Here is a 26420-nt window from a genome sequence, read left to right on the forward strand (position 1 = left end):
TCTTTGATCTCAATGACCTTCTGCTTTGGCTTTCTCAAAGTCAATACGGGCGCACCTACTATATGGAATGTTGGGCATCAGCTCTGTTACTAGGGTATGGGGGCAGGGGTAGTTTTCACATTGCTAGGCGAGAAAGTTGTGCTGAGGTTGTCCCTATTTGCTTAGCCCAGTTTAGTTTTACAGTTAGGTCCGTAAATATTTGGACGGGGACAATTTTTTTCTAATTTTGGTTCTGTACATTACCACAACTAATTTTAAATGAAACAACTCAGATGCAGTTGAACTGCAGACTTTCAGCTTTAATTCAGTGGGTTAAACAAAAAGAGTGCATAAAAATGTGAGGAACTAAAGCCTTTTTTAACACAATCACTTCATTTCAGGGGCTCAAAAGTAATTGGACAAATTAAAAAGCTGAAAATTCATTTAAAATAATTGTGGTAATGTACAGAACCAAAATTAGAAAAAAGTTGTCTCTGTCCAAATATTTATGGACCTAACTGTATATGCAATAATAATATCTACCACTAGAGGCTGCTCTAACAGAACTATTGTTCAGTAACTGTGTTTTGTGTATTCGGCGAATATGCTATCCAAAACAGTAACAATAGTACTTAGTGTATTCTGGGGTAGCTCTACCAACCCATATGAATTATTATTAATATTACACAGTATTTATATAGCGCCAACATATTTACGCAGCCCTGTACAAAGTTCATAGTGATGTCACCAGTTGTGCCTCAAAGGGGCTCACAATATAATGTCCCTACCATAGGTATTTGACTTTAATACAGTCTAATGTCAATTTTGGGGGGAAGCCAATTAACCTAATTGCATGTTTTTGGAATGTGGGCGGAAACCCACGCAAACATGGGGAGAACCTGCAAACTCCATGCAGACACAGAGTCCTGGCCCAGATTTGAACCTAGGACCTAGCGCTGCAAAGGCCAGAGTGCTAACTTCTGGGCCACCGTGCTGCCTATGTAACATATATAATGTACAGTTTCATACATGTATGAATAAATAATGGTAAAACAGGTTACTAGGAAATGTGTATTGAAATAACGAGATACAATTATTTTGTGTAATTGTAAGATTCAGATATTGAATACCTTTTTTATTTTACACTGCTTTATGTTGTATTTTTATTACATTTACAGTCATCTGAAAAAGAAACTACACAGTCTTTCATTTCTATCATTTTAAATATCAGGGCATATAAAAATGATCCGGTCATTAGCAGGGCAAAGGTAAATACAACCTCACACGACGGAACAAGGTAAATGGGGTTTTTCTTAAGTTAAAAGCTACCCTGAGTGTGACTCGGAATTACCGCTTTTTGCATGGAAAATCCACCCTCAGTCACACTCAGGATTACCACTAGGGCGGTTAAAACAAAAAAGGCCAGGGGCATGGCTTAGCGGGCATGAGAGATGCCTGCCTAGATCCAGAGCTCCATTGGCGCCGACTACAATCCGCTGAATTCCGAGCATTGACCAAGGCACCCATGAGCAAGGCACGCAGGGCGGGGAAGCTTACCCCAGCATCGCATCTCCTATCTGATCAGCCCTCCATACAGGCTTGAATAATGGATCCTCCATCGCCTCCCACGTTATCCTCCAGGATGGATACTCACCTCCACCAGCAGCGAGATCCTCCAGCCTCCTTCTTGCGGGATCCAGGATCTCCAGGGGCTCCGAGCTTTTCTAATGCGGGTCCGGTGAGTCCTGAGGCCTACTCTGAGGGATCTTCTTGCCCTGCAACATCTCCCCACATAGATCTGACACAGGAATATTATCAGTCCGGGGCCTACCCGAGGCCATCCAAGATACAGATTTAAAGCTGGTTTTACAAGCGTTCTTTGACAGAGTGCTATGGCGTCCTTCCTATCGGGAGATTAAAATCAACCGGGCCTTTAGAACATCCAGACAACCCAGCACGGCGTCTAGGCTGCGAGATGTTTTATGTCAATTGGATGATGCTCACCTAAAAGATGAGATTATGGCTACTGCCAGGAATATGCGTAATCTTGAATTTGATGGCGCTCCCCTTCAGCTTTATCAGGATTTATTGTGGCATACCCTGCAGCAACATCGTTTATTACAGCCGCTACTGACTGTGCTCAGGGACAATCGTATCCTGTACAGATGGGGCTTTCCTTTTAGCCTTTCTGCTCGCCAAGATGGAAAAACATCTACACTTTGTTAGCCAGAGGACCTTTCAAGTTTCTACAGAAAACTGGGTATTAATCGGCCAAAACTCCCAGGCTGGGAACCTGAGGACGCTCCACACCCAGGTTCTCCCTCATGGCAAGCAGTAGCATCTAAGAGGCAATCCAAGCTCAGAATTCGGGATTCCCTGTCACCACCTGAGCACCCTTTAAGATCACGACGCTAATCTTCTAAGTGACTGGCTGGTCCTTACTGTGAGACTTAACCTTGCCCCATATTTGATATTTGACATAAAATGCTTACCTTTTTTGATTATATGCCGTTTCATTTATGCCTTAGTGATGTTTACCAGAATATTACTGTGTTGCCTTTGCCTTAGGTAGTAATCTAAGTCTGTTGCCATTTGCTTGATTCACATTGTGGTTCCGGGAGGGCTTGAAGCTGCGTCTGGCTTGGGCAGGGCGGTAGGCCCTCCCCGGCGCTGGGGCACTGCACGTGGTCAGCGCTGACTATTATAATGATGACTTGTTTACGGTTCAATGGTTCCTCTTTTGTGGCTCCTTGGGCCTTCTGCCCCTTTAGGAAGTTATGCTTGTCCACCAAGCAGTATTGTTCCCTTGGACCCCAAGAGGGGGTGGCAAGGACTGGCGGGTGTCAGACATTCTTTGGTTGTTGATAAGCAACTTAAGGTTTGCTGGTTAATTTTCTTTCTTTGGCTTTATTTTAGGTTTCTTCCCCTTTTGGGTTCCCCTGATCCCTCCCTGATTCCTGTTTCCCTTCATGAGAGTGACACTTTGCCCCTTTATGTCTGGGTCTGGACTGTGCCTGGAACACCCACATCTAGGCATCTCACTTCACTGAGGGGGACTGTTGCCGCCTCCCGGGTCTTCCATAGTTACCATGGCTGCTAGAATTTTGTCTTTTAATGTTAAAGGTTTAAGCTCTAGCACAAAACGGAAACTGACCTTTAGAGAGTTTAAGCGTCTGTCCCCAGAGGTCATTTTTCTACAGGGGACTCACTTTGATAGTTCAGGCTTCTTTACCTTTGCTTCTAAACTATATTCTCAGGTTTTTATGGCTAACTCATCCTGTAGGAAAAGAGCTGGTGTGGCCATACTTCTAAAATCCTTGTTTAAATTTACATTGTCCCTCTATTGTGGACCCAGAGGGCAGATACCTCATTTTACATGGAGCCCTACAGGGTGTCCCCCTCACCAAGGGGAAACTTTTATGCCCCGAATGTGGGACAAAACCAATTCCTCTCTAAAACATTGTCACATCTGGGGGAGTTAGAACATACTTTTCTGGTTGTTGGTGGAAATTTTAACTTTTTTTTTCCTCAACGCATGATTGACTTACTCTCCTCAACACTTCCCCTTCTCCTCAGTGGGATCCGTTTTATGTTGCTTTATACTTGAAGTTAGATTGAAATTATTTTAGAACTAGTTATTTTTTTTAAATCCGGATATGGAAAATCTGGAATTGAAAAAGGATGTACTTTCTTTTTTACTTAATATGTTAACTTTTTCCTTTTTATTAGTTTGTTCTTTTTGTTTTGAAAAAATGCAAAAGTAAAGTAGTGATTGTAAGATTTATTATAGCTCTATAAAGCACTTGTTTGTCAGCTGTAGCTGCTATGTGAAATTTGTTGGCACTTTATACATAAAATGGTAAACATTATAATGGCTCGTGTCATGTGTTTAAGGGTTTACTCAAGAATTACAATATCAGATGTTCATGCATGAAACCATTAAATGTCATATACTGTATAGTAAGTTGGGGAAATGACATACATGACCTGCCAGTCTCGGTCTGCGCGCTGATATGCATTCCATTAACATTGCAGAATAATGCAGATTGCCTAAGTGTTTTCATGTTAGAGTTGGCAGCTGTTTCAAAGAACTGTCTGAAGCTATCATGGAATATACAACAACTGTGGACTTAAGCAGCTGACTATACAGTTAACTCAAGTGATTGAACAGCTGCCAGTTCTTCCAGTGTCTGATCTGTGAACTTTTATCATGCTGCAAGAAAAGGTCCCCTATTGTCAATAAAGGAGTGGCAGCTCATTACAGAAGACATGTCAAGCTCTGTATCAATGGAAGGGTAAATTGACTTTCTAGATTATTATAACAAACTTTTTATCCTTATTTTGTATCTTATTGGCATAGTAGCTGTAAAAAAAAACAACCCCTCAAGAAAACACAATGCTTACTTTTTTTTTTTTCTTTAAAGGTGGTCACAGTAAGATATTTTGTTGGCCAGTTGTTAATATTGTTTGTAGTATGCTAATGAAAATGGTAGCCGAAATGTGTCTGTGGTCAAAGCTTTTCTTTTTTTTTTTATCGCTTCACTCAGAAAGAATTCAAATCCTGTGCTTTTGCTTATCCCAATATTACCATAAATTGAGTTTATTTAAAGATCTGAATTTTGATTGGATCTGTGATATTAGTATGAATCCCCTAGTAGTTACATGAATCCTGGTGCAAGGATCTGTACATGTGTAATTAAGGTATAAAATAGTAAGGTACCCCCCAATATTTTCTGATTGGGCCTGATTTATTAAAGCTCTCCAAGGCATGAGACGATACACTTAAATCAGTGAAACTGAGTGATTCAGCAAACCTGAAATAGATTTATTCAGTGATTTGCTACTGGTTAGGAAAAAAAATGTTTTTAATGATGGATCAGATCCATTCCAGGTTTGCTGGATCACCCGGCTTAATGAAAGTGTATCCTCTCCAGCCTTGTAGAGCTTTAATACATCTTTAATACAGTATTTTTTTTTTTTTTGTAGTGTATACAAGAAAGTTTTTTTACATATTTAAACTATTTTAGATTTGTGTTACTGTAGCCAAGCTCCAGACAGATATGAAATATCACCACTCATTGCAGCTGCATGTTCTCCTGAAAATAATTGAATGTATTTCTATCACACAAGACAGCACAAGTATCTAAATGTCAGCCTGCTGTCATTTCACCTCCCCTGGAGGAAGTGCAGACCTTTACCTATGCAGTTTAGTCTTTCTACAAGGAATGGATCTAAACATACATTTATGGATGTCTAGAGGTCCTGTGGGTTGGCAGTGCAACCATGAAAAAATAAATATAAATATTTTATAATGTATGTATTTGTGTGCATTGCCATGCCTAGGTGAAAATTGGGGAAGTTATTTGAACATTCAGGGTTTTTTTTGCAAATATAAATATTTAATATTATAAATATAATCAGCCCAGGCTGATTTTTTTCTTACTATTAGAGGCATTATGCCTGTGCCTATATAGATGGTGTATCCATATATAGAGGTATTGGCTATTCCCCCTCACCATTGGTCAGTTCATTTCATATTTTTAGATATTACCGCAATATTTAGGTAGGGAACAGTATACTAATCATGAAATTATTGGTGTAAAAGAATTGATCTTAGACTGTTGCTCCTCCCTAGAAGTTTTGTGTAAATTTGGCAACATAACTGGTCAAAAAGTGTAAAGCAATCCATAACGCTATACTTGGTATAAGATTAGTCAAATATTTATTATTGATTGACATTAGGTATTACAATGCCTGTAAACTGATGCAGGGTTTCTTTTAATTTTTAGCATCATTTATCAGACAAAAGTTATGAACTTATTTGCCACATGCTTGGTTTGTAAAATGGCTCAAAAACAGCCACAGGTCTGGTATTTTAGTTAAATGAGCAGCATCATCTTTCCCATTTAAATTATAACCAATTTCCTCTATATCAAATAGCCACTTGCAGTGGAACTCAATAAAAAAAAATGCAAGCAGGGAGGAAGTTACCAATGATGTCCCTTTCTGCCATAAAACATACCACAACCTGCCTGTTCTCAATCTTCTTTATTAGGTGCACTGATCTGCCTGAATCAGTGTTCAGTGCCAGTAATGAATCTAAGTTATGTGAATCCAGCCTGGCCAAGAGTGAGAACAGATGAGTTTTAAGGTAAGTTTATTCATCTGCAGTATGGACATCACCTGTCTGTCCCTTCTGCAATAAAGAACCTGCTTGTAAGAAAATTAGTTGGGACAAAAATGGAGGCTGCCATTATTGACCTTTAAAAGTTCCATTGCCTGGAATCATGTTGATCTTATGGCTGGAGTAGTTAATACGTTAAGACATAACCCTGGTGAATGCTTAAAACTAGTTATGGATTTTCGGGACAGACAACAAGCCAGCAATGACAGTCTTCTAATTCTTTCGGCACAAGATGAAAATCTTTACCATTCTATCCAGAAATGTTGGTGTCAAATGATTTAAGCATTCATTTCTAATATTTTTAGAAATTAGGCAAATATACAAATCTAACCTACTATTATAAAGGTGTTTTGATAAGGTGATAAGTCCAATGAGATTTGAAAATGTGAGTGAAAATGTATGGTGTGTAAATAAGAACACGACACACTTAAATCTGGTCTTTCAAACAAAGTAAAATAGTTTGTTTTTATCTATTCATTCACAAATCCTACACAATGAGACTAAGTCCAAGGGTATAATCATCAATAAAAAAAACACAATTTCAAAATACAGGTATGAGAAAGGCACTGATACTAAGAGAATGAGCAAAATAATGAGAAAAGACTCACTTTTCTTTTATTATAAAAGTAATACTTCTTTTCTTTGGATGACTCGTGCCTTGTGCAAATTAACACCAAAGTTATGTTTTTAAAGGTAACCATTTGACATGGAGTGTGGAAATTATCTGGAAAATGTACAAAGAGAAGGAATCAGATATTAACACCCAACTTACATGAAGAATTTAATATTGCATGTCTTTTTGGGGAAAAACAGTATTTTCAAACATATATATATATATATATATATATCCTTATATATGATAATAATGATATATTCTTGAAATAGGATTCCAATTACAATTCAGGGTCAGTCCAACCAAAAAACTGATATTTCATTTATGAATTGCTTTTAACAAACTAAATCATCTACTGGCTTCTTACCCCCTTAGATTTTGCAGTGTTGAGAGAGCCCCGCCAACTCCTCCTCTGAATTTCTTTCCCCCTCTAAAAAGGCCACTCAATTAGGCTGATTTTGGTACTACCTAGGTGTAGAGATCTTTCAAGGTAAGTTGCCATTCAGCCTCCCAGATCCTAAACAACACCGAAATGTCAGTTTTATTTGTCCTGACCCTTGAAAGAGGACCCGTCCTGTACACAAAGGTGATCAGTTGTCAGTATGGTCATGAGTTCCATGGAAGTCACCACTATCATCATGGAGCTGCTGAGCTTCTCTCTCAACCAAGACCAGTTCTAAGACCATAGAATTGTTAGCACCCCCTCTTGAGTTGAGTTTTCCGACAATAGCAATACTTCTGTCTCACAATTACAATTCTGCAGAAAAATTTAGTACCAATTATCATACAGCAAGGCAGACACAATCAGGACAAGACAAATTAAACAACCTCTGATTTTTATTTGGTGTTTAGGGGGCCATTTTGGTGCATTATGAGCATTGATAGCTCCTTGGAAATGAACAGGCTGACACAGCGTAACCATAAAAGAACATTTTTCTAAGGCAATGCACCAACAAGGCATTAAGATGTTGCTATATGCTGCAATTTGCTCCAACATGGGGTCATTACCTTAATGCTTATTGGGGCATACAAAATAAACAGCACCGCAAAACATTACTTCACTGTGTTACTACAATGCAAACATCCAAATGGGCCCTAAAGCCACTGTGATGTGTGCATTCTTGATATTCATAGGATGTAAACCCAATTCATCTGCAAGAATGTAAAACTGATTCATCTGTAAGAAATATGTAGATAGCTGAGAATAGTAAACAATAGCCGACATAAAAATGATTTGAACACACAGAAGCTCCTGATATAAGAGATCAAGATGGCCGGTCTAAAAATACTGTAGAAAGGTGTAAACTAATAATGAGCTGAGCTTTCATTGCTATAAAACTAAGTTTTGCCAACTGAATTGTGTTTTACAGTAAACCAGTCCCATGCCCCCCCCCAACACTTAGTATTCCCAAACTACTATAAATTCTGATTTTAAAACCAGAAGTGATAGCAATTTTCAGGCTTGAACATATGTAACCATATAACCATAAGGCATGTTTCCCACAGCAGATCTGTGCTGTGCGGATAATAAAAGATGCTCCGATGGGTTTCTTGAGGTGTCCTGCATTATAATAAAACAAGCTTTTGTTGGGAGGTTTCCACAGCTTGCTAGACAAATACAGACTAAAATCTGCTGGCTGTGGCCAACCTCAACTTCTGCTTTCCATAACTTTACTGAGAATCATCTATTTTTACTTCTCGCAATTAAAGTAGAAGACTCTACGGAAAGTGACGGTGTCCTTTTAGATATTAGAGAACCGTCATCTAAATCTGCAAAAATCAGGTTGTTTGCGGCAAAGTCTAATGAATTTGAGAACCTCTGTTCAGGAGTCATTTTCAGCCAACAGACCCTCATTTCCCCATTTCCCACTACAGAGGAAATGATGTAAAGGGAAGATTATCTGGAGAAAGAGAATCTAATCATTTCCTAGGGTTTGATTGACTGTAAAGCCCTGTACAGATGTCAGATTACTGTAGTTTGAAATGATTTTTAATAATTGCTTTCAGTGACAGGTGAACAAACATGTGCTGAACACACAGCACTGTTATATTCTATAGAGAAGAAGAGGGGACAAGCAAGCACCCCCATGTGCTTTCCTAGCCAGGGCAGATTGATGAATGAGGTTGGGTGACAACTATACACACTCCAGGTTTTCAGCTGAGATGAGCGTGACTGTTCATCTTGAGTGACAATCATCTGACATGTGTACACAACTTTAGAGCTGGTTTATTACATTGGATGTATTTTCATGCATTGTTTCCAGTAGCACCTGCATGTTACAAAAAATGTGAGAAATGAAAAAAGGCTCACGAGTTGTATTCTGGTGCACTACTCTGCACTTTCCAACATCAACAGAATGAGGTCCTTTAAAAACAAACATTTCAAACACATGGCAAAAGTAACTATTGGTAATGTAACGTATGTATGATTCTTTAAGCAATTGCATCCTTCTTGTCTATGGGCACCCAAAGTAAAAAAAAAAAAACACTAAATTAACCTGACCCCTTAGAACAATCCACAACTCTAACTAGTTCTGCTATGAGATAGTTAGAAACATGTAAATAAACTTCTTCAACTTCTACTTGAGACCAAAATTTAACTAGATGAGAATCAAACAATGAACAGGTTAGCAGTTATATATTAATTCAGTTAAATAATAAAAAGACAATGCTTTTGTGCACCGTGAAATAAAACAATGCAACCAAACAGGATTTTGTTTGAATGATTTAGGTGTAGTAAATTGTGATCTGGTTGCTGGTATTTAACATTTCCAAATTGCACTTCCTTACTGAATAAGCCAAAGTGAGAATAGAAAGCATTAAGCTCATTTAGACTTAAAACAAAGCATAACCCGTATACCAGTGTGCTGTGTTTTAGAACATTACTGCAAGAGAATATTGTGAATGCAGCTAGGAGTAGTTCTGTAATTGTTAATACAGTAAAATTAATAGTATTTACAATTTCAATGTAATTTTTTTTTTGTTTGTTATAAAAGTGAACAAGTCAGCCAGCAAGACTTACATAGGGTCTACAACAATGCTGCTTAAGCAGATTTCACATGACCATGCAAGCCTATAGACTGTCGATGGCAGCTCAAATGCACATCAGTTGTTCGCTAAAGCATCTCTGAAATATCCAAAACGAATGCCATCGGCCCAAACTAAAATTGCTCAAGGAGCCAAGTGTACAAGCTATTGAAAATGAACCAGTATATTATCAGTAATAGCCTATCTTTAGAAGAGGGAAATCTGATTGCCTAAGGTGGGTTCATGCACATCAATTCAACTATTAGCTATTCAATCAGCATAGAACTGGTCAGTCAATAACTTCATAAAATGTATACAGTGGATATGTTGTAGAAAAGACTAGTAAGGGGACAAAAAAAGTGTCATAGCATCAGCATTACGAAGATCATAGATATGTAGTGTATATACTTCCTACAGGAGAACAACAGCTCCAACTCACACCATCTAAACACTTACTTTCAACCCATCCCCATCCTGGATTATTTTCACTGCTGAAAGAACTGTGATGCACAATGTTGAATAATATCAATCTCAAGTTAATGTAAACCTTATCAGGAATAAATTGCAGACAATGAACACAACACTGGCTCAGAGGTGCCATAAGGCAACTGATCATACCTCTTCAGTAGTAGTAGATCTCTTACCTACACAGAATTTACTGTGCAAAATCCACCTCATAGACTTAAACATGACCCCTACTCATCAAGTGTAACTTCTAGAAAGGTGGTGGTGGTGGAGGTCTTTATTTATGGTTTCTAGGAGGTTTGGGTATTGGAAGAAAATCTGTCAGCACAGACAAAGGATTTCTAAAACAAAAATCATACGTTGCCAGTTACCTAGCCACAAGTTATTAATTGGCTCCTTGTCCCAGATGAACATTTACTGAGATATATGAAACCCCACCAAAGTAACTTATCAAGAGAGTGTTAAAACCGAAAGGCAATATATCAATTATCACATAACAATACCTTCTTACAAGCTATGCACTAAAAACAGGATTTCCAAAGCCTCCAACACAACAATAGTTTAGTTTTTTTAGGTTGTGTACAGGCTTTTAATAATTATTGTTGAAAAGGAACTTTCACAATCCTTCCCAACGACAAAAGACTGAATGATGCATGAACAAGTGCTGTACATACAAGTGCTGTAGGGGGGGAATGATGGAGCGGCACCCCGCTGCACTCTCTCCCCTTCATCCTGGGGGGTCCACGAACGATGAGCCCTGAGTCAATTATTGGACCAAAATCATCTAATGTGTGTACGTAGACTTACAGTGATGATATCCATAAAATGTTAATGGAACAAGATGACAGGTTTGGAAAGAATTGCACTAAAACGTTTTATACCGTCTGATGAAGTAGTAATTGTATGGTGGTGTCAAAATTTTATGCATCCTTTTAGAATGTAAGAATTCAATCCAATAAACCAGACAATAGGAAAAACAACTGCTTATATAACCTGTACACTGCGCTTACATACAGGTCCATCACAATTCAGTCTATTTGAGTCTTTACGAATTGTAACTCCAATCTGTATTTTTACACCTTGCATACAATATCCTTAGAATATTTAAATACCTGTCCAGGAGAAAGACAAGATTGCTATGACTAGGAAAGAGAAAGCCAAATTTAAAACTATTTTGCTGGCAGGAAGTTGAACAAGTTTATTTACGGACAGCCAGCCTCTCATGGACTTAAAAAATGCACCACCTTTAATAAAAAAAAGCACACATCACACACTGTTTGACCTGAGTGCAATGCTTACAAAAATAAAATATTTTAGATTCAATTTTTCAATCCTTTTAAGGCTGAGAACAGTTGCTGCAAGATTTAAGTAATCCATTGTTTCATGGTCCATCGAGGCAGCAACAAGAACACACTACTTGCTGGTGTAAAGACTTGAATAGTAATCCATACAGAAAAAAAAACTATGCAACTTTTCAATGAGCAAGCCTTTGGCAAAGCAAGAAAATATGCAATGAGAAAACATTGTGGCTTCATGCATACTATAAAATGCTTCACAACACAAGTACATGTGTTACTTTAAAACATGCTTTCCAAATGAGTTTAACATAATTAACAAATGGCCATATCATCCAAATGGCTTGAAGCATGAGTAGATCACCCTAACCAAACTTAGGACCCAGTACAAGATGGGGACAGCTGCAAAGCCTGTCTAGTCTGTTAAACAATACAAAGGCTGCCAAATAAACCATAGTAAACTATTGACTTTTATTTGCATGAATATCGTTGATGCCTTGGTCTTATATGATAAAGGATCACCAAAACAGACTGACAAATGGCATTCTTAGGAAGTCAGCACTTGTTCTGGCCTTCTTGTTTCTATCATGCAAGCAAGCGCTCAAGGATCCACTGCTTCACTATCAGTATAAATAATGTTAGTAGTGATTTACTGTTGTTCTGGTTTCAGGATTACCTCCTAAATCCCACAAAACCACTGCCTGTTAGCACTGGACATGCTGTATAAACATTGTGTAAATAACAGCACCAAACATTGATATGGGAATTAAAGCAAACCGTAATGCTTCAAACGATAATGAAAAAATGGCTGGTATGTTTACTGGCATGAACTTACTGGGTACAAGCTTGAGGCCTAATTGTAATTCCATGGCTTTATTGTGCCCATATAGCTGCTTTTCAAGGAATAAAATATTCTTCTGGCATCCACAAATTTGTGGTATACAAATATAGCCCTCACTTAATTTGCTTTAAGACAATGAAGAGAGCAAAACTTAATGTATAATATTAAATGGAGACGTTAAGTGTTGGGAAGAGGAGGGCCTGCTCATATGACTTGTCAAAACCATGTGATCCGACTATCCTCCTATCACAGCGTGTTCTATGCAGTGTTATGCAGAACACACTCCTAATTCTAATACGATGAGTTATAGTTAATGCTGCATGTCTGGGGGCTCAGAGGTCATCAATTTATTGCATTACCAATAAAAGAGGCAGGAGTTTTCCACAGCTACTACAGTTTGTTGGTTTTGTACAGCCCATAGTGTGTGTTTCCATAAATAAAAATGAATGGGCACAGATTTGGAAAAAGTCTAACATATACAGTCCTTAAGGAGATTACTCTTTAGTTAATTATAAAATCTACATGAATGTACTTTTGTCTTAGTAAATTATTTTTTAACTTTAAATAGTCTATTATATACTAGCACAATTATATTTGAGGGGGAGGTCTAAACTTGATGGAACGAAAGACTTTCATATATTGGAGAAAAAAGGATTTTCATATGAGTATTATGGCACCTTTTAATTACCCTAGCTTAAAGTGTGATCTAAAGAAATTCCTTTTTTGTCTGCATTTCTATCCCATTTTTATTTAAATGCTGGATATATGATTTGAGACATGAACACAAAATGCAGTTACAGAACCCCAATGCATTCCTAACAGAATTCCTTTAATTAAGATATGAAATCTCCAGCAGCAATTTTCTTTTAGAAGTAAGGACCATTATCTTATCACGATATGTTATAAACACAAGTTAAAAAGTTGAAACAGCTTACGTTAAAATGAGGTTAGATGATTTACAGTACAGAAATAGATTTATAGAATTGTAATGCTCTCTATGTATTTGGCAGGCTACGTTACTCAGGATCAGCAATCATTTATAAAGACTAGTGCAGACAAATTATTTATACACTATAATAAAAGCTAATCCAAACCTGACCTAACAGCTTGCCCCTTATTTATATTGGGATTGAACATGTTGTCTAAGCACAAACTTACATTTTTACAGTGCAAACACGTTTTTGAGTTACGATTGAACATGAACGGCAGGCCAAACTTATCAAAGATGGGCAGAACTAACGGACCATATTCAGGGTGATGACCAGAGAACCACATGGAAAAGCAGGGAACAATTTCAAGGCTAACTGCAGGCAAACATCTAACACAATCAAATACAAATATGGCAGCTATGTAACTACCAAATTACTTGTAACGCTGTCAATTTGTCTTAAGATTTATACAGTCTCGTCTGACAGCACAGTGAGGCTTGTGACTAAACTTGTCTCTACTGCAGGTAAACAATGCAGCTTGTCACCTTCCTGCTCCAAACATGTAACCGGACAATGGAGCAGCAGCAGCAGGTTGATAAGGTTATCTATTTGCTCTCTCTGGCTCTCAGTCCTGCATTCCCTGCTAGGGTGCTGCTGTATACATGCTTGAAAGAAGCTAATCGGAAATCAAATTGATCTTTGTATATTGGTTGTATTTAAATAGTAATTTGTTTTCCTTTTAAGACAATTTCAAAATATTTAACAATTTAGTTTTTAAATTTGCCTGAGGTTCAGCTAAAAACCTGAAAATAATGTGTAAATTTTACATTTGATGAAAAATCCAGTTTGTGAGGCTGTTGGTGGAAGCTCTTGGCTCACTGCAACAAAGGATGTTCAAAGCAGAATGAACATTGGTTTAGTAAAATTACAGAAATGAGAATTGGCAAAATGTCATCTAGGAAGTGGCTTTTGACTGCTCTTTCCAGTTTGTTACAACAATCCACCAACTCCTTCCAAGAGTCATACTCAATTTTATTAGCAAAATCTGTTGGAACATAATCTAATTCATTACCTTCAAGTTTAATTATTCAAAACTTTCAAGTTTACCCGGTATTTTTGTGATCCTGTCTCTTACACAACATGGACTTTTCCAATATATATGAGGATGCAGCCTTTAGGTTCCTTAGGAACCACTGAAGTCACAGTACAACAAATTAGTTGGGTGACTCCTCAGGAATATTGGATTAGCTAAAAAAAAAACGGCAGCCTCCAATAATAGGTAAAGGTGACTAGTTTATTCTGGAAATCACTCTAAAACGGGAAAAATATTCTACCCATGCAGATAGCATAAATCAGGTGATCTGCCATCATTTTATACACATGTACTAATATTTTTAGCATATCTCTCCCTACAAGGTGCAAGAGCTTCAAGGCAGGTATTTGCAAAAAGATAAAGGTGACAGTACATAAAGGGTTAGCCCAGCGCCTGCAGTGTAAATATAAGCTTAGGACAAAGGATTCTCAACATGCACAATGTCCTTTTTAAACCAGTAATGAATAAAAATTGGTTAACGAATCACTAAGTCATGAACTGATAAAACAATGGTTCTTTTTTCCACAATGAAGCACTTGTTTTGCCGTTGAGGCAGCTTTCAAAGCAAGACCAAAAGGAGGGTTTGTAGCTTGCATGATAAGCATGGACATAGCTCACAATTTAAAAGTCTTCCAGAAGACTCTTTTGGACTAAAGAGTCAATACGAAAAATATATAAAATAAAACGGCACAATTCAGCATGCAAAGAAATAAAAAAGGGGGAAAAGCAGAGTCAAGGTGCTGAGAATTATACAAAGCTCACAACACTCCCTCTTTCATTTCTACATGAAACTGCACGGAGATCAGCCGATGACAATCACCTCCAATCATCACCTTTAATCATGATCATGATCCAGGCAGAAGCAGCTCCCTTACTGTTGCTCTCAGGAACTGGCAAGGGTAAGAAGCTAGAGAGATCTATTCACATATGTAGTAATAGTAATACAATCTTTATGCAAATCTGACACTATTTCAAGAAGAATAGATTAATACAGTGCAATATTCTTTACCATTGTGTTATGTTCATTCCCCTATTAGGCTTGCAAACCTTATCACAAAGACATTTTCAAATTAAACTTTCACACTTATCTATAAGGTGCAGATCATACATCTACAGCCAAGGCTTCACTGCATCTCAGTAATATCTAAATGCAACAGTGCAATGCAATTTTTTTTACTTTTTTTTTTCTATTTTTTTGTTTTACTTTTTTGTCCTATACCAAATTAGCAGTAAGGTTACAGATCACTTTGGAACTAAACATAAGAGAAACCATATGTGAACAAAAGAAAAAAAAAAAAAAAAAAAAACTTGCAGGAGATTCTCAAGTCATCTCCATTTCAGTGTCTTTCATCCTTCATGGCACCTCTTGAGATTCAGCTTGTCTTGAAATACTGCACAGAAAATAAAAAAACAAACAAAAGGACAACCATCAGGCAGAAGACTTCTAATGCTTCTCTGCTTGGCTGACTTGGAGCGCATTAATGACACCATTGATGTTTTCTTCAGGTACCTGTAAAGATTAAGCCCAATAAAAAGATTAAATCTGCTGGTATAATGTTCTCTCAAATAAAAAAAAAAAAAAATTGATCACTAGCCCATGCTTAAAGAGTGAAGAGATGCTCTGTCTAAAACTATCAGCTAATACCCATTAGTAATTGTCTTGCCACATCCACACAACTTATTAACTTCAAAAACGACCTTGTTTGAGCCCACCATTGACACCAAATTGGATGTATTCTACATTTTTGGTTGATTCAGTTTATTTTGTATTTTATACCAAAACTTGGCTTACAGTCATTCTCACTATGGCAACCTCAGCAGTTTAATTGTGCACTGTATCTGTTTGGCAGAATGTGAGGATGACTTGAGCAGAAATGTTCTGTTGTTGTTTTGCTGTGCTTGCAGTTCCTTTTCGTGTCTTGTACTCTGTTTCTCTGTCTCAATATGTATATATTGGAATACTGAAAGTAATATAGCCTGCATAAAAAATACAGAAAATAGTCTCTAGTATAAAACATCTGCATCACTAACTTAACCGAATTACCTACTTTTGAAATTAGGGAAGTTCTCTTTTAACATACAAACATATTGACAGATATTTTTGTATGGTTCCTTGTTTTAAACATGTTTTATATCACTACAAAAAATAAAAATACATTTAAAAGCACAATTTCAGTGAAAACAGTCAATAGGCAATTGAAGAAAATGATACAGTAAAAATGGAAATATGAACTGAATTGTATTTGGTAACCAGAAGAACAAATATCTCACAAATCGGTAGGTAAAAGAGAGTTATATGCAGGCCCAACTCATATATGAAGCCAGTATTAGGTGGTTACCCTAAATAGGAATTCTGCTAGAGATTGTCTGATACTTCCTGGGTGATAAGCAGGATAGTGACTGAAAGGAAATTCTAATCAAACCTGCACTAACTTTACTGTTTGAACACACTTTAACTAGCCAAGGGTCAAACAGAAGATGCTTGGAGATGCCTGCACCTCCCAGTGATGAAGCTTAGTGGAACTAAAGTTCCACTTTGAAAGTTGGGGATCAGGCTGTTTATTGTAGAAAGGTGCAAGCTATGTCCCTCCTGCAATACCTATTCCTACCTGCCTGATCTACGGGTGCTGGAAATAAATGAGCCCCTGTGCGTTATGTCCTCCCAGCAAGGCCAATAATGATGACTGAAGATGAGAACAGGGAGGAAAAAAGGAAGAAGATGGCAGCACCCACAACTGAACGGGGACAGATCAATGGGTTTAGTTCCGCTTTCAGCCCAATATATTGAATTATGCAAATTAAAATCAGTGCTCTGGCGTGGCTCCATCGGTACTAACTAATGGCCTGGTATCACATTGAGGGAGATACGGAAAAACGAAGGTTATATGTCTACGGTAAAGGTCTAGATCTAGTTTAAAAAATCTAAATAATTACAAGAACACTTTAAAAATGGTCTTGCATTCAAGCAAAGAAGAGGTAAAAGGAAAGGTATTGTACATATATTACACAGAGGTGGCTGCACTTTATACATGTCAGGAATATTCTGTCTTTTTAAGTGTCTAAGTGCCTTCAAGGCTTTAACACATCAGGATCCCAAAAACAGCACTATATAGTTCCTGATGTGAGCACGGAAAGTTTTTTTTTACTCTACTGAACTGACCTTACAAAACAGAAGTCTCTGATTGTCAGGAAGTGAACAGTATTAGAGGTTTGTGGCTAAACCACACAGCTGCATTTTTAAGATGAAGCAGGCTAAAGGTTAGCTCCAACAGCATGAGCACATAGGGGTGAATAAGACAACTGTAACAAATCTTGCTGGCATTAAATATACTAAAAATGCCTAAGAAGGTAAAGATTATGTTAACATGTAATAAGCACAACACCCTACAACCTAAATTATGTGATTTATAGGTCCAATTAGATTTTGAATAAGAATGGTTTTATTTAGGTAAGAAGAATATAAAAAAAAAATGATGGTCAAAAAAACAAGTGCTTGTGTAAGAAGCTTCCCAGGCTCCCTGGATGTGTAACAGCACAAGAGATACTTGATGCAGGAAAAGCACAGCACAGTGCTAATGAACCAAGTTTGTTAAGCGGTCAGGTTCACTGTGAGCAGTAGGAGAAACTACTTCCCTAGCTTTCTAAAACCTGTGGCAGAGTACAGGACAGGAACCGCAAACACAGAAAGTTGGCACCTGCAAGTTGAGGCTATAGTCAGGTCTGTGTACAAGGACCTAAAGTTACCCAAGAAACTCTCAGGCAAAAAAGCTGTGATAGGACAATTGGTGTAGGCTGCAAGCTAAGACCGTTGTAAATATAGAAGATTGTCAGTCAAATCAATCTGAGTATTTCAGCAAAAAGCTCAAAACTATGACTTGTGGTCAGAGGATTATCCACTGTGCAAGAGAATCGTAATGGATTGTTACATTCAATGTGAAACCAAGCATTTAATTTACCATGGACCAATCAGGGAACATACAAAAAAGTTTTACAGTACAACATCTTAAATGTATTTACAAAACGTACAATACAAAACTTACTTACCAGTGCATGATCAAACTTAAAGGTACTGATATAATAGGCAGGGATGTCAGCAGCAGCTAAAGGTTCTGAGATTTGAGCAACAATCCCACATTCATCTGAAAATAAACATTGACATGTCAATGCAATAAATCAGAAACTAGAAATTGGGGCAGATAGAAGTGCATTTTAAAATAATAGTTTAAATATTGGATGTTCATTTTTTTTCTTTTTATAAAATCAAAAAACAAAATCTATTTTTGCAGACCTTCACCCTAAAAGCTCAACAAAGGGAGGTGGAGAAAATGGTCCATATGATAGAAAGCATTAATTAGATACAAGGGTAAAGCTAAAGAAAGAAATCAGAGACAACTTAGAAGTCAACAAGCTTGAGACATTATGGGTTATGTGTAGAATGTCAGTCAGACTTGGGATTATAGTACCATTTTTATTTACTTTTCAGTTTATTTAGAAAGTAGAATACTAGCTAAAATACACCCCTAATGGGTAAGGTTTTAGAATCAGTGATAACATAACGGGCACAGCATCATGCAGTGTCTGATTTTTCTGGTCTCATGTCGGTTCATCTATCAGCTATTCTAGCGTGTAGGGACAATAGTGCATTGTGATGACCTATATTAATGTGTATTAGGAAGAACACAGTTCTGTTTTTTATATTTGTACACAAGGACACTTACACATAATTTACAGTTAACAGGCTAAACATTTGTTTTAACCATTTAGCATATTTTCAAAGTACCACTATTACAAAACAGCCACATATACTAAAGCATAGTACTAGTCAATATTAGCCTATGACCTGTATGGAAAGATTTATAAAACACGGTATGAATATTAGTTGAAATGCACATGCACAGAAAGCATGAAGGAGGACATAATGCAGTGTTAACCTGCTATGTATGTCATGCAACACAGAACTTGTGTAAGAGCATGATTTTTTCACTGACGTATAGACATTTAAATACTTTACAATTGGGAAAAGACAAATGGTAAAGAATGTCCGGGAAATAACAATGTGTACAGAGTTTCCAGTGACGGTGGTTTTTGAAAATTTCCATTTTCTGTTCTACTCAAAATTCAAGCTTAGGGCAGGACTCTTTCAATTCCTAAACATTTATCCAAACATGTCTTTCAGTTTGCCAAAAAGATATTGAACTTTCCTCTTACTACTGGAATAACCCTGCCTAATAATCAACAGACTATGCCAACTGCAGCTAGGAATACTCACCAAGAATCTATTTATTTATAGACAGGTCTCTTTTTGTAGTACCACTCACAGTACTCAACTGAACAACAGGATAACACCCCTTCTATTTTTCAAAACCAGCCATTTAGGTATACCTGGTTCCCATACCAAATCATGTATGTAATGTATGTAGGATATTGTCATTATTTCTGCAAATCTCCCTTTAGGAAATCTTTAATAAGAACATAAAAAAATGAATGAAAATCCAGAACTGCTAGCACTTTACTTATACCAGGTATTGATCTTGTATTATGTCAGTTGCCTTTGGTTAGGTTGGCATCATTATACCACACTTTTATGGGAACTTAGCAGGTGGTTTGGCAGATAGAGAATATAAAGATCACTGTAGGCAATGACAGCAGTAAATGAAGAGGTAACCAGCTTAAAGACTAAATATAGGTAAACCATTAAACTAGAAAAGACTTCCTTTTTTAAATAAAAGAATAAATAAATGTCAGTCATATTTTAAATACACACCAAAACCAAGAGGTTGTCCGCCAATACGAACCATCTTCCAAAGCTCGCCTGACGCACTTGTAAACAGCAAATTATTAGGAAACCTGTGTACGAGTGATAAAAGACCATTTTATTTACAACAAAATAATCTATCAATTCTGATCAAAGCCAATGTAATACGCTACCAAATCATATCTGAAGCTGGAAATGACATGAAAGCTACAAACTGCTAGCTAGTAGTATAAACAGAAATGAATAAAACTACAGGGCAAATGACAGTCATAATATACAAACTGGTGTAACTTGCAGTACTCAATGAGTATAATGTAGATTTTGATTGTGGTCGGTTAGAATACTTTGCACATAGCACATTGTTTTATTAGATAAGCAAGTTTACATTACATCCAAGAAATAATGTTACAAAATTTGAAACATGAAACAGATATGGCAGAATAATATTGGATTCTTGCAATATGAAATTTACACATTACCAATAGCAACAAGATCCAAATTAAAGGCAAACTTTAGGGACATATAATAGGCAAACTAACGATGCTCAGTAATCTTTCACACATTATTACATTTATTTTTTTGAGTTCAAGCATGGATCCTGATAGTATCTGAATATGACTTGGTATCAACCACCTGCATCTAATTTGATGTCATCACCTTTCAAACTAGTGTACAGTCTGTAGAGCAATATGTTAAAGTAAAACTGCAAATCAGCAGGGTAAAGGAGCTCTTACATGTATTTATCCATTTGCCAAGAGTTTATCTTTAGGCTTTAGGTATTATGATCCTTTAAGGCTTTTCAATTGTTACCCCATGTATTATTATCTCACTAAAGCAACATTATTGATTAGATCCTTTCAAACAATGAACAGTCATGTGCTAATGCCTACAACTACTCTATAGCAATCCTTACCTCTGCTGTGTCTGTACATCCATCACCAAGGAAATGTAACCCTCAATGAGGGAAAAGGAGAAGAAGCGGATATGACCAGATTCATCACTGCCCACCACCGAATCTTTTACTCTACAAAGTAAAATTCACAGATCTCAGACTGTTCTTTCATAGTAGAAAGAAAATTATACTATGCATGTACATAGAAGAATGAGTAAGTGCTTTATGACAACATTACTCATACATTGAAAAACAAATTACTTAGAGATGCTTCTTGTATAAACGCAAGCCTGAAAATTAAAGCATGTCAATAATTTCAGAATGATAAGGCTTAACTGACAATCTTATATATTGTGCCCAAATCCTAACACAACTTGGGCTCTCATATTCTCTCCACTAGTGCCAACAACAGACCTCAGATCAATAGATGACCCTGTCCCATCTTAAAAATACGGTGAGACCCTCTTTACATGTATGGAACATAAATTCATGTGTTTTACAGGCAAATAAAAAGTAATGATGGAATGGCACTGTAAAATAGGAAGGTTTATACTGGGTTTATACATTTCCAGAAACCATTGCCTACTTTTATACTGTATCTGTTCACAATAACTTTGCAGACACACCTTGCATCTAGCACTGAAAAACAATCTGACCAAGACTGTTTCATTTAGGTCACACACATCAGTGGAAAAATACAATAACACAGCATGCGTCTGTCAGATGTGAGCTGTTCCAGGTACATACCCATTGGAGTAAAACATAACATCCATTAGGAGTGTAGTCACAGTTGGAAGTGTATAAGGATCCAGGCTGGTAACACAGAACATATTGCTGGGGCTTGAAAGTGGATGAATAACTGGTCTCTGAACTGGAAGGAAAAAAAAACAATTCTGTTCATACAAGGAGTAAAAAATCACTAGGCCTAAGGAACACGCTAAAAAAAATCATTTACTTTTGAAAGCATTCCCTGTTTTAAGGTATGTTTTAGCAGGCTTTTAATTAAAGAAATGCAAACTCATGCAGAAATGAGCTATGGATGATCTCAGTAGCTGATCTTCAAACTAAGCATACTGAAAAACAATCTGCAGGTGCTCATCAACATGAGCTCAGTGCTTGTTAACAGAGTAACTAATGCAGAATAACATTGGACTTAGGACCAACATTACTTTTTAATTTAAGTTTATACAAAAATAAGTTAATACAAAAAGGAAACAACAAATATTGGGTTATGTGATTGAATAGGGATCAAATGCAAGGATTGTGACCATTGATTGGCCACTACATTGAACAGAATGCTTGATCTGATCAATGTTTGCAGTATATTGAAGAAAACCACAGAGAGGAATTTCGAGTTAAAGTAAATCCAATGCGTACAGTAATATTGCAATACTAGTTCCCTTATTGATTCTTACTTCAGTATATTTTAAGTCACTGACCAGAAGCAAGCATGTAGATCAGAAAGTCACAGTGAAGTTAGAACTTTTGAGATATGTGCTTCGTTTATTGGTTGGTATATAAAAAAGTATGATCAACATCACAATTCCAGCCAAGAAAGCAACATCAACAACCTCAATTTTCCATGTAAATGAATAGGGGAAGGCAAGTAAATCAAAAATAACTTTAACCAAAAATGCCAAGCAAAATTGTATTTTTGTCTTTTTTTTTTGTGTTTTTTGTAATTGTTGTTCATGTTTTCAACTTTCCAGAGACCCAAAAGCCACCTAAGGGATGCATAACCTATAGATTTGCATTCCATGACTATGATGAAGCTGTAGTTCCTATTTGTTTCTAAACTGATAAAAAGTTTTTTTCCGGAAGGCTAGGGAAATACAATAACACTTTGGAATTTCCTGCAAGCAAACATCCAGGTAAACTGTCCTGCTCATCAAACGATCATATTTTTTCCTTTACCAAAGCCACAGAATTCAGCAATCCAAAACAGCTTATCAATGCTTTGAACTTCCTACATTGTCCTCTAGCACTTCCTTCCACCTATACATCATCTGAGAATCTTTCCACAGAAAAAAAAAAAAACATATGACAGCAGCAGAAACAACACTATTCAATTACTTTCTGTGCCTAGATTCTACTGTCACAATGCTTTCTTCTGTGACCAGTTTTATACACGTTACTAAACAAACCTTAAGCTTTCTGAGCTCCACAATTTCACATCTCTGTTTCTCCCTGTGCTTCATGCCAGACTTAATATATCTTTTTAGACCTTTCCTTTTAAATTGTACTTTCCTTATCTCGATCTAATACATTCTTAGAAAACTAAACTTTTTTTTGGATGCTTCTGTATTTGTCATTACCTGTTTCATGTCTATAATTGTCATACTTTTTATGCAATAAAATGTACCAGTTGTTTTTTTTTTATACTGCATTTTTTGTTCTTCCCTGTAACATCTGTCTCAAGATATGAGTAAGGTCCAAAGGTACCAAAAAAAATTAACCAACACCACCAGTGGAGGTGGGGAGTCAGGTCAACAAGATAAGACAGAAAACAGATAATGAAACACTACCTTTATTACAAAGGATAACCACTTCACATATTCACAGAATCCCATATCATAAACCCAAAAGCCTAATAATAAAACAAGAAGCCTACAATGCATTTATAATCAAGCTGGACCTGTAGATGTTGGAATGATGGTGAATCCTGAATCAGTAGTGCCAGTTTCTGGCTTGATTCCTTAATACACTGCACCGAACTAGGATACAGCATCTCTTCGACAACCATGGTCCACATATGCATTATAGGATTGTTTTTAACTAACTTGGATCAGTTAGAACACAATATCAGTTTCCGGTCAGCTGAAACAAAAATGAAAGGCTTGTGGTATGGCATTTGTGTGTTTTATTTTAAATGACATGCTTCAATTGCTGACAGATATGAATATGTACAGTGACTGGTAATAAGGTTTACTCTATATGATAGATTTATTTGTATGTGGACATAGGTTCAGCTACGTTCTTATCTTGGAGTGTTGGGCAGGTCCAATGCATTCATAGTGAGGATAAATAACTTTTTACTATCAAGCATGTATTTGATGTGGAAGCAATTCTACCATAAGAGATCTGATGGAAAACTGCTTGTTTGACAGTCATAATCCAGACAAAAAGAACTGTATATTGCAACAAGTAGCAGTAGAATATTTTTTTTATTTTTTTTACCAAGATAAATGTACGGCTAGGTAGACATCTTTCCATGGCACCTACCAAGCTTGGGTTTCACAAATCCATTTGTTACTCCAAGATTATCAGCAGCCACTGTCTCTCCATTCACTACCCGCAGTATAGTAAATTCTGCTGCCAGTGTGTGCATTACAAATGGTAGATCCCTCTCACGTACCTGAAAGAGACACAGCACAAGGAACCAAATTATTCTTTAGAGCACATTTAAAAAAGGTCATGTTTCTGGTCAAGTGGAAGGATGACAATAGAGATCAGTAAAAGTATGCATGCACATGCAAGAGCCAAGTACCAGGTAGATGCGGCCAATTTAGGGTTATGACTGTGGCTTGCTGTTACTGGGAGTAAATGTTTTATATTACGTTCACTACAAACCAATCAGATCACCATTTTCGGTAAAGCCATTTAAAGACACATTCTGAAACTGACTATAAACCAGTGAACATCTACACTAAATATATAGAATAATACATTAAACTATCCTACAGCTTACTCTCTAAGTACTATCATAAGTTTGTTATTTTTAACAGGCTTTGTAACACTTAAAAATCTATTGAGTATGTTATCTCCTTAATAGTTTCTAAAATTGCTTACCAATATGAAATCTGTTTGATAGGTGGATAACATAAACACAGAGATGTTCTGGTCTGCCAATGGTGCAATGACTGACTTGGCAATTTTAGTCACTCCAATTGGTTGGGAGCTAGATGAGCTTCCACCTCCTGAAACCACGTTGAGGGCTAGCCATGTTGCATCTGCTACACTCAAGTGTTCTGAGGACGGGAGTTCTGAAAATAAACAAAGGGTCATCTGTGAGACATGATATACATTCGGCTTTTTAATGACAGCAAACATGTGTATCAAATTTAGTGTACTTGCTCAGAGAAATAAAATCATCTGACAGGCCAAAAGGACAGAAAAATGTGACAAAAAAACAACCAATGTTCCAAGTAATCTAGTTAAAAATATAAGCACTCCAAATAATTCTCACAAAAGCAAGTCAAGAAATTTCACTGACTAGAAAATAGTAAAAAATGAATATACTTTTTATAATATATATTAAAAAAAACTACATTAATTTTAATATAAACCTTGGGCACAGGATGAAGCCTCCACTGCTAACATTCAAATCCTTAATTTCAAAAAATGATGAAAAATTATATTTATTTAAAAGGAGGGAGAAATTATTTACCATCTGCTCATTCTTTTTATCTCCAACCCCCACCCTCTTTTTACATCTTTAATGTGTTGTTTTTGTACTTTTGAGTTGGTCATGAGGAGGTTCTTGCACTAAAATGCTCTTTTGCGTATTATTGTTGTCGACCAGTAGATGGCACTGTAATCGCATGCAATGTGTGTAACAAACTAATGGCTTAGATGGATTTGTTTACATGTTGTTGGACCCAAGCCTAAACCATGTTTATATTTCTACTGACATTTTCAGGCAAATACTTGAGAACATACATAATTACTACACAAGCCAATCATTCAACCTAACTAAGTAGAGCAACTAACTACTTACCTGTACAAATTCAAAAATATCTACATTGCCTACAATATCCCTACATCTGGGAACAGAAGTTTAGGTTATCAGCTCACTCATACCACATTGACAGCTTAAAATATAGGCAAACTAAACCTTAAGTTGCTAGATAGTATATGGGCCTTCCTAAAGAAATCCTTTCTATCCATATAAGTGAAATGCTGGATGGGGCTTCATTATTACGGTCTCACAACATATAGGTAGGTGGCATCTGTCTAAAATGGAGTTCCCTCAACCTCTGGAAATAACCTTCTTTGAGAAACAAAAGAAACCCCTAGATTCTAAAACAAATGAAGAATGGCAAACACTGCCAGGAATTGGTTTGAGAAAATAGATCTTAAAGAAGAACTGACCTATAACTATAGGAACTCCTATCCCAAGTTGAACAAACTTACAGCTAGTTGTCTTGCATGTCTTGAGCCTAAATACATATTGTTGCACATCTTTTTGAACTAATTCTAAGGTAGCCTTTATAGCATATACCTCTATTTATCATGACATACAAAGCTATCTTGCTAATAACAATCTGCACATGCTTGTACCTGACATAATCACTGCTACATGCCTGATTAAGGTACCTGCCTAAATTATTCACATTGCATAAACCCA

General features: G+C 36.7%; 1 protein-coding gene across 2 annotated transcripts in view; it reads right to left on the minus strand.

Annotated features, from left to right (window-relative positions):
- Window positions 1–6595: 6595 nt before the first annotated feature.
- The window catches only part of CASTOR2 (cytosolic arginine sensor for mTORC1 subunit 2), an 80593-nt gene continuing 60768 nt past the window's right edge, over window positions 6596–26420 (minus strand). The window contains exons 3-9 of one of the 2 annotated variants that reach the window (XM_072415899.1): window positions 24863–25056; window positions 24296–24428; window positions 21821–21944; window positions 21095–21205; window positions 20191–20273; window positions 18471–18565; window positions 6596–15936 (exon numbers count right to left, since the gene is read on the minus strand). In XM_072415899.1, the coding sequence (XP_072272000.1) occupies window positions 15871–15936; window positions 18471–18565; window positions 20191–20273; window positions 21095–21205; window positions 21821–21944; window positions 24296–24428; window positions 24863–25056 (806 nt within the window). In that variant the 3' untranslated portion in view covers window positions 6596–15870. Of the gene's footprint in view, window positions 15937–15976; window positions 16404–18470; window positions 18566–20190; window positions 20274–21094; window positions 21206–21820; window positions 21945–24295; window positions 24429–24862; window positions 25057–26420 lie in introns of those variants that run through there. The other variant, XM_072415890.1, reaches the window with a different exon arrangement.

This window comes from Pyxicephalus adspersus, chromosome 1, assembly GCF_032062135.1.
Source record: "Pyxicephalus adspersus chromosome 1, UCB_Pads_2.0, whole genome shotgun sequence".
Classification (NCBI taxonomy): Eukaryota; Metazoa; Chordata; class Amphibia; order Anura; family Pyxicephalidae; genus Pyxicephalus; species Pyxicephalus adspersus.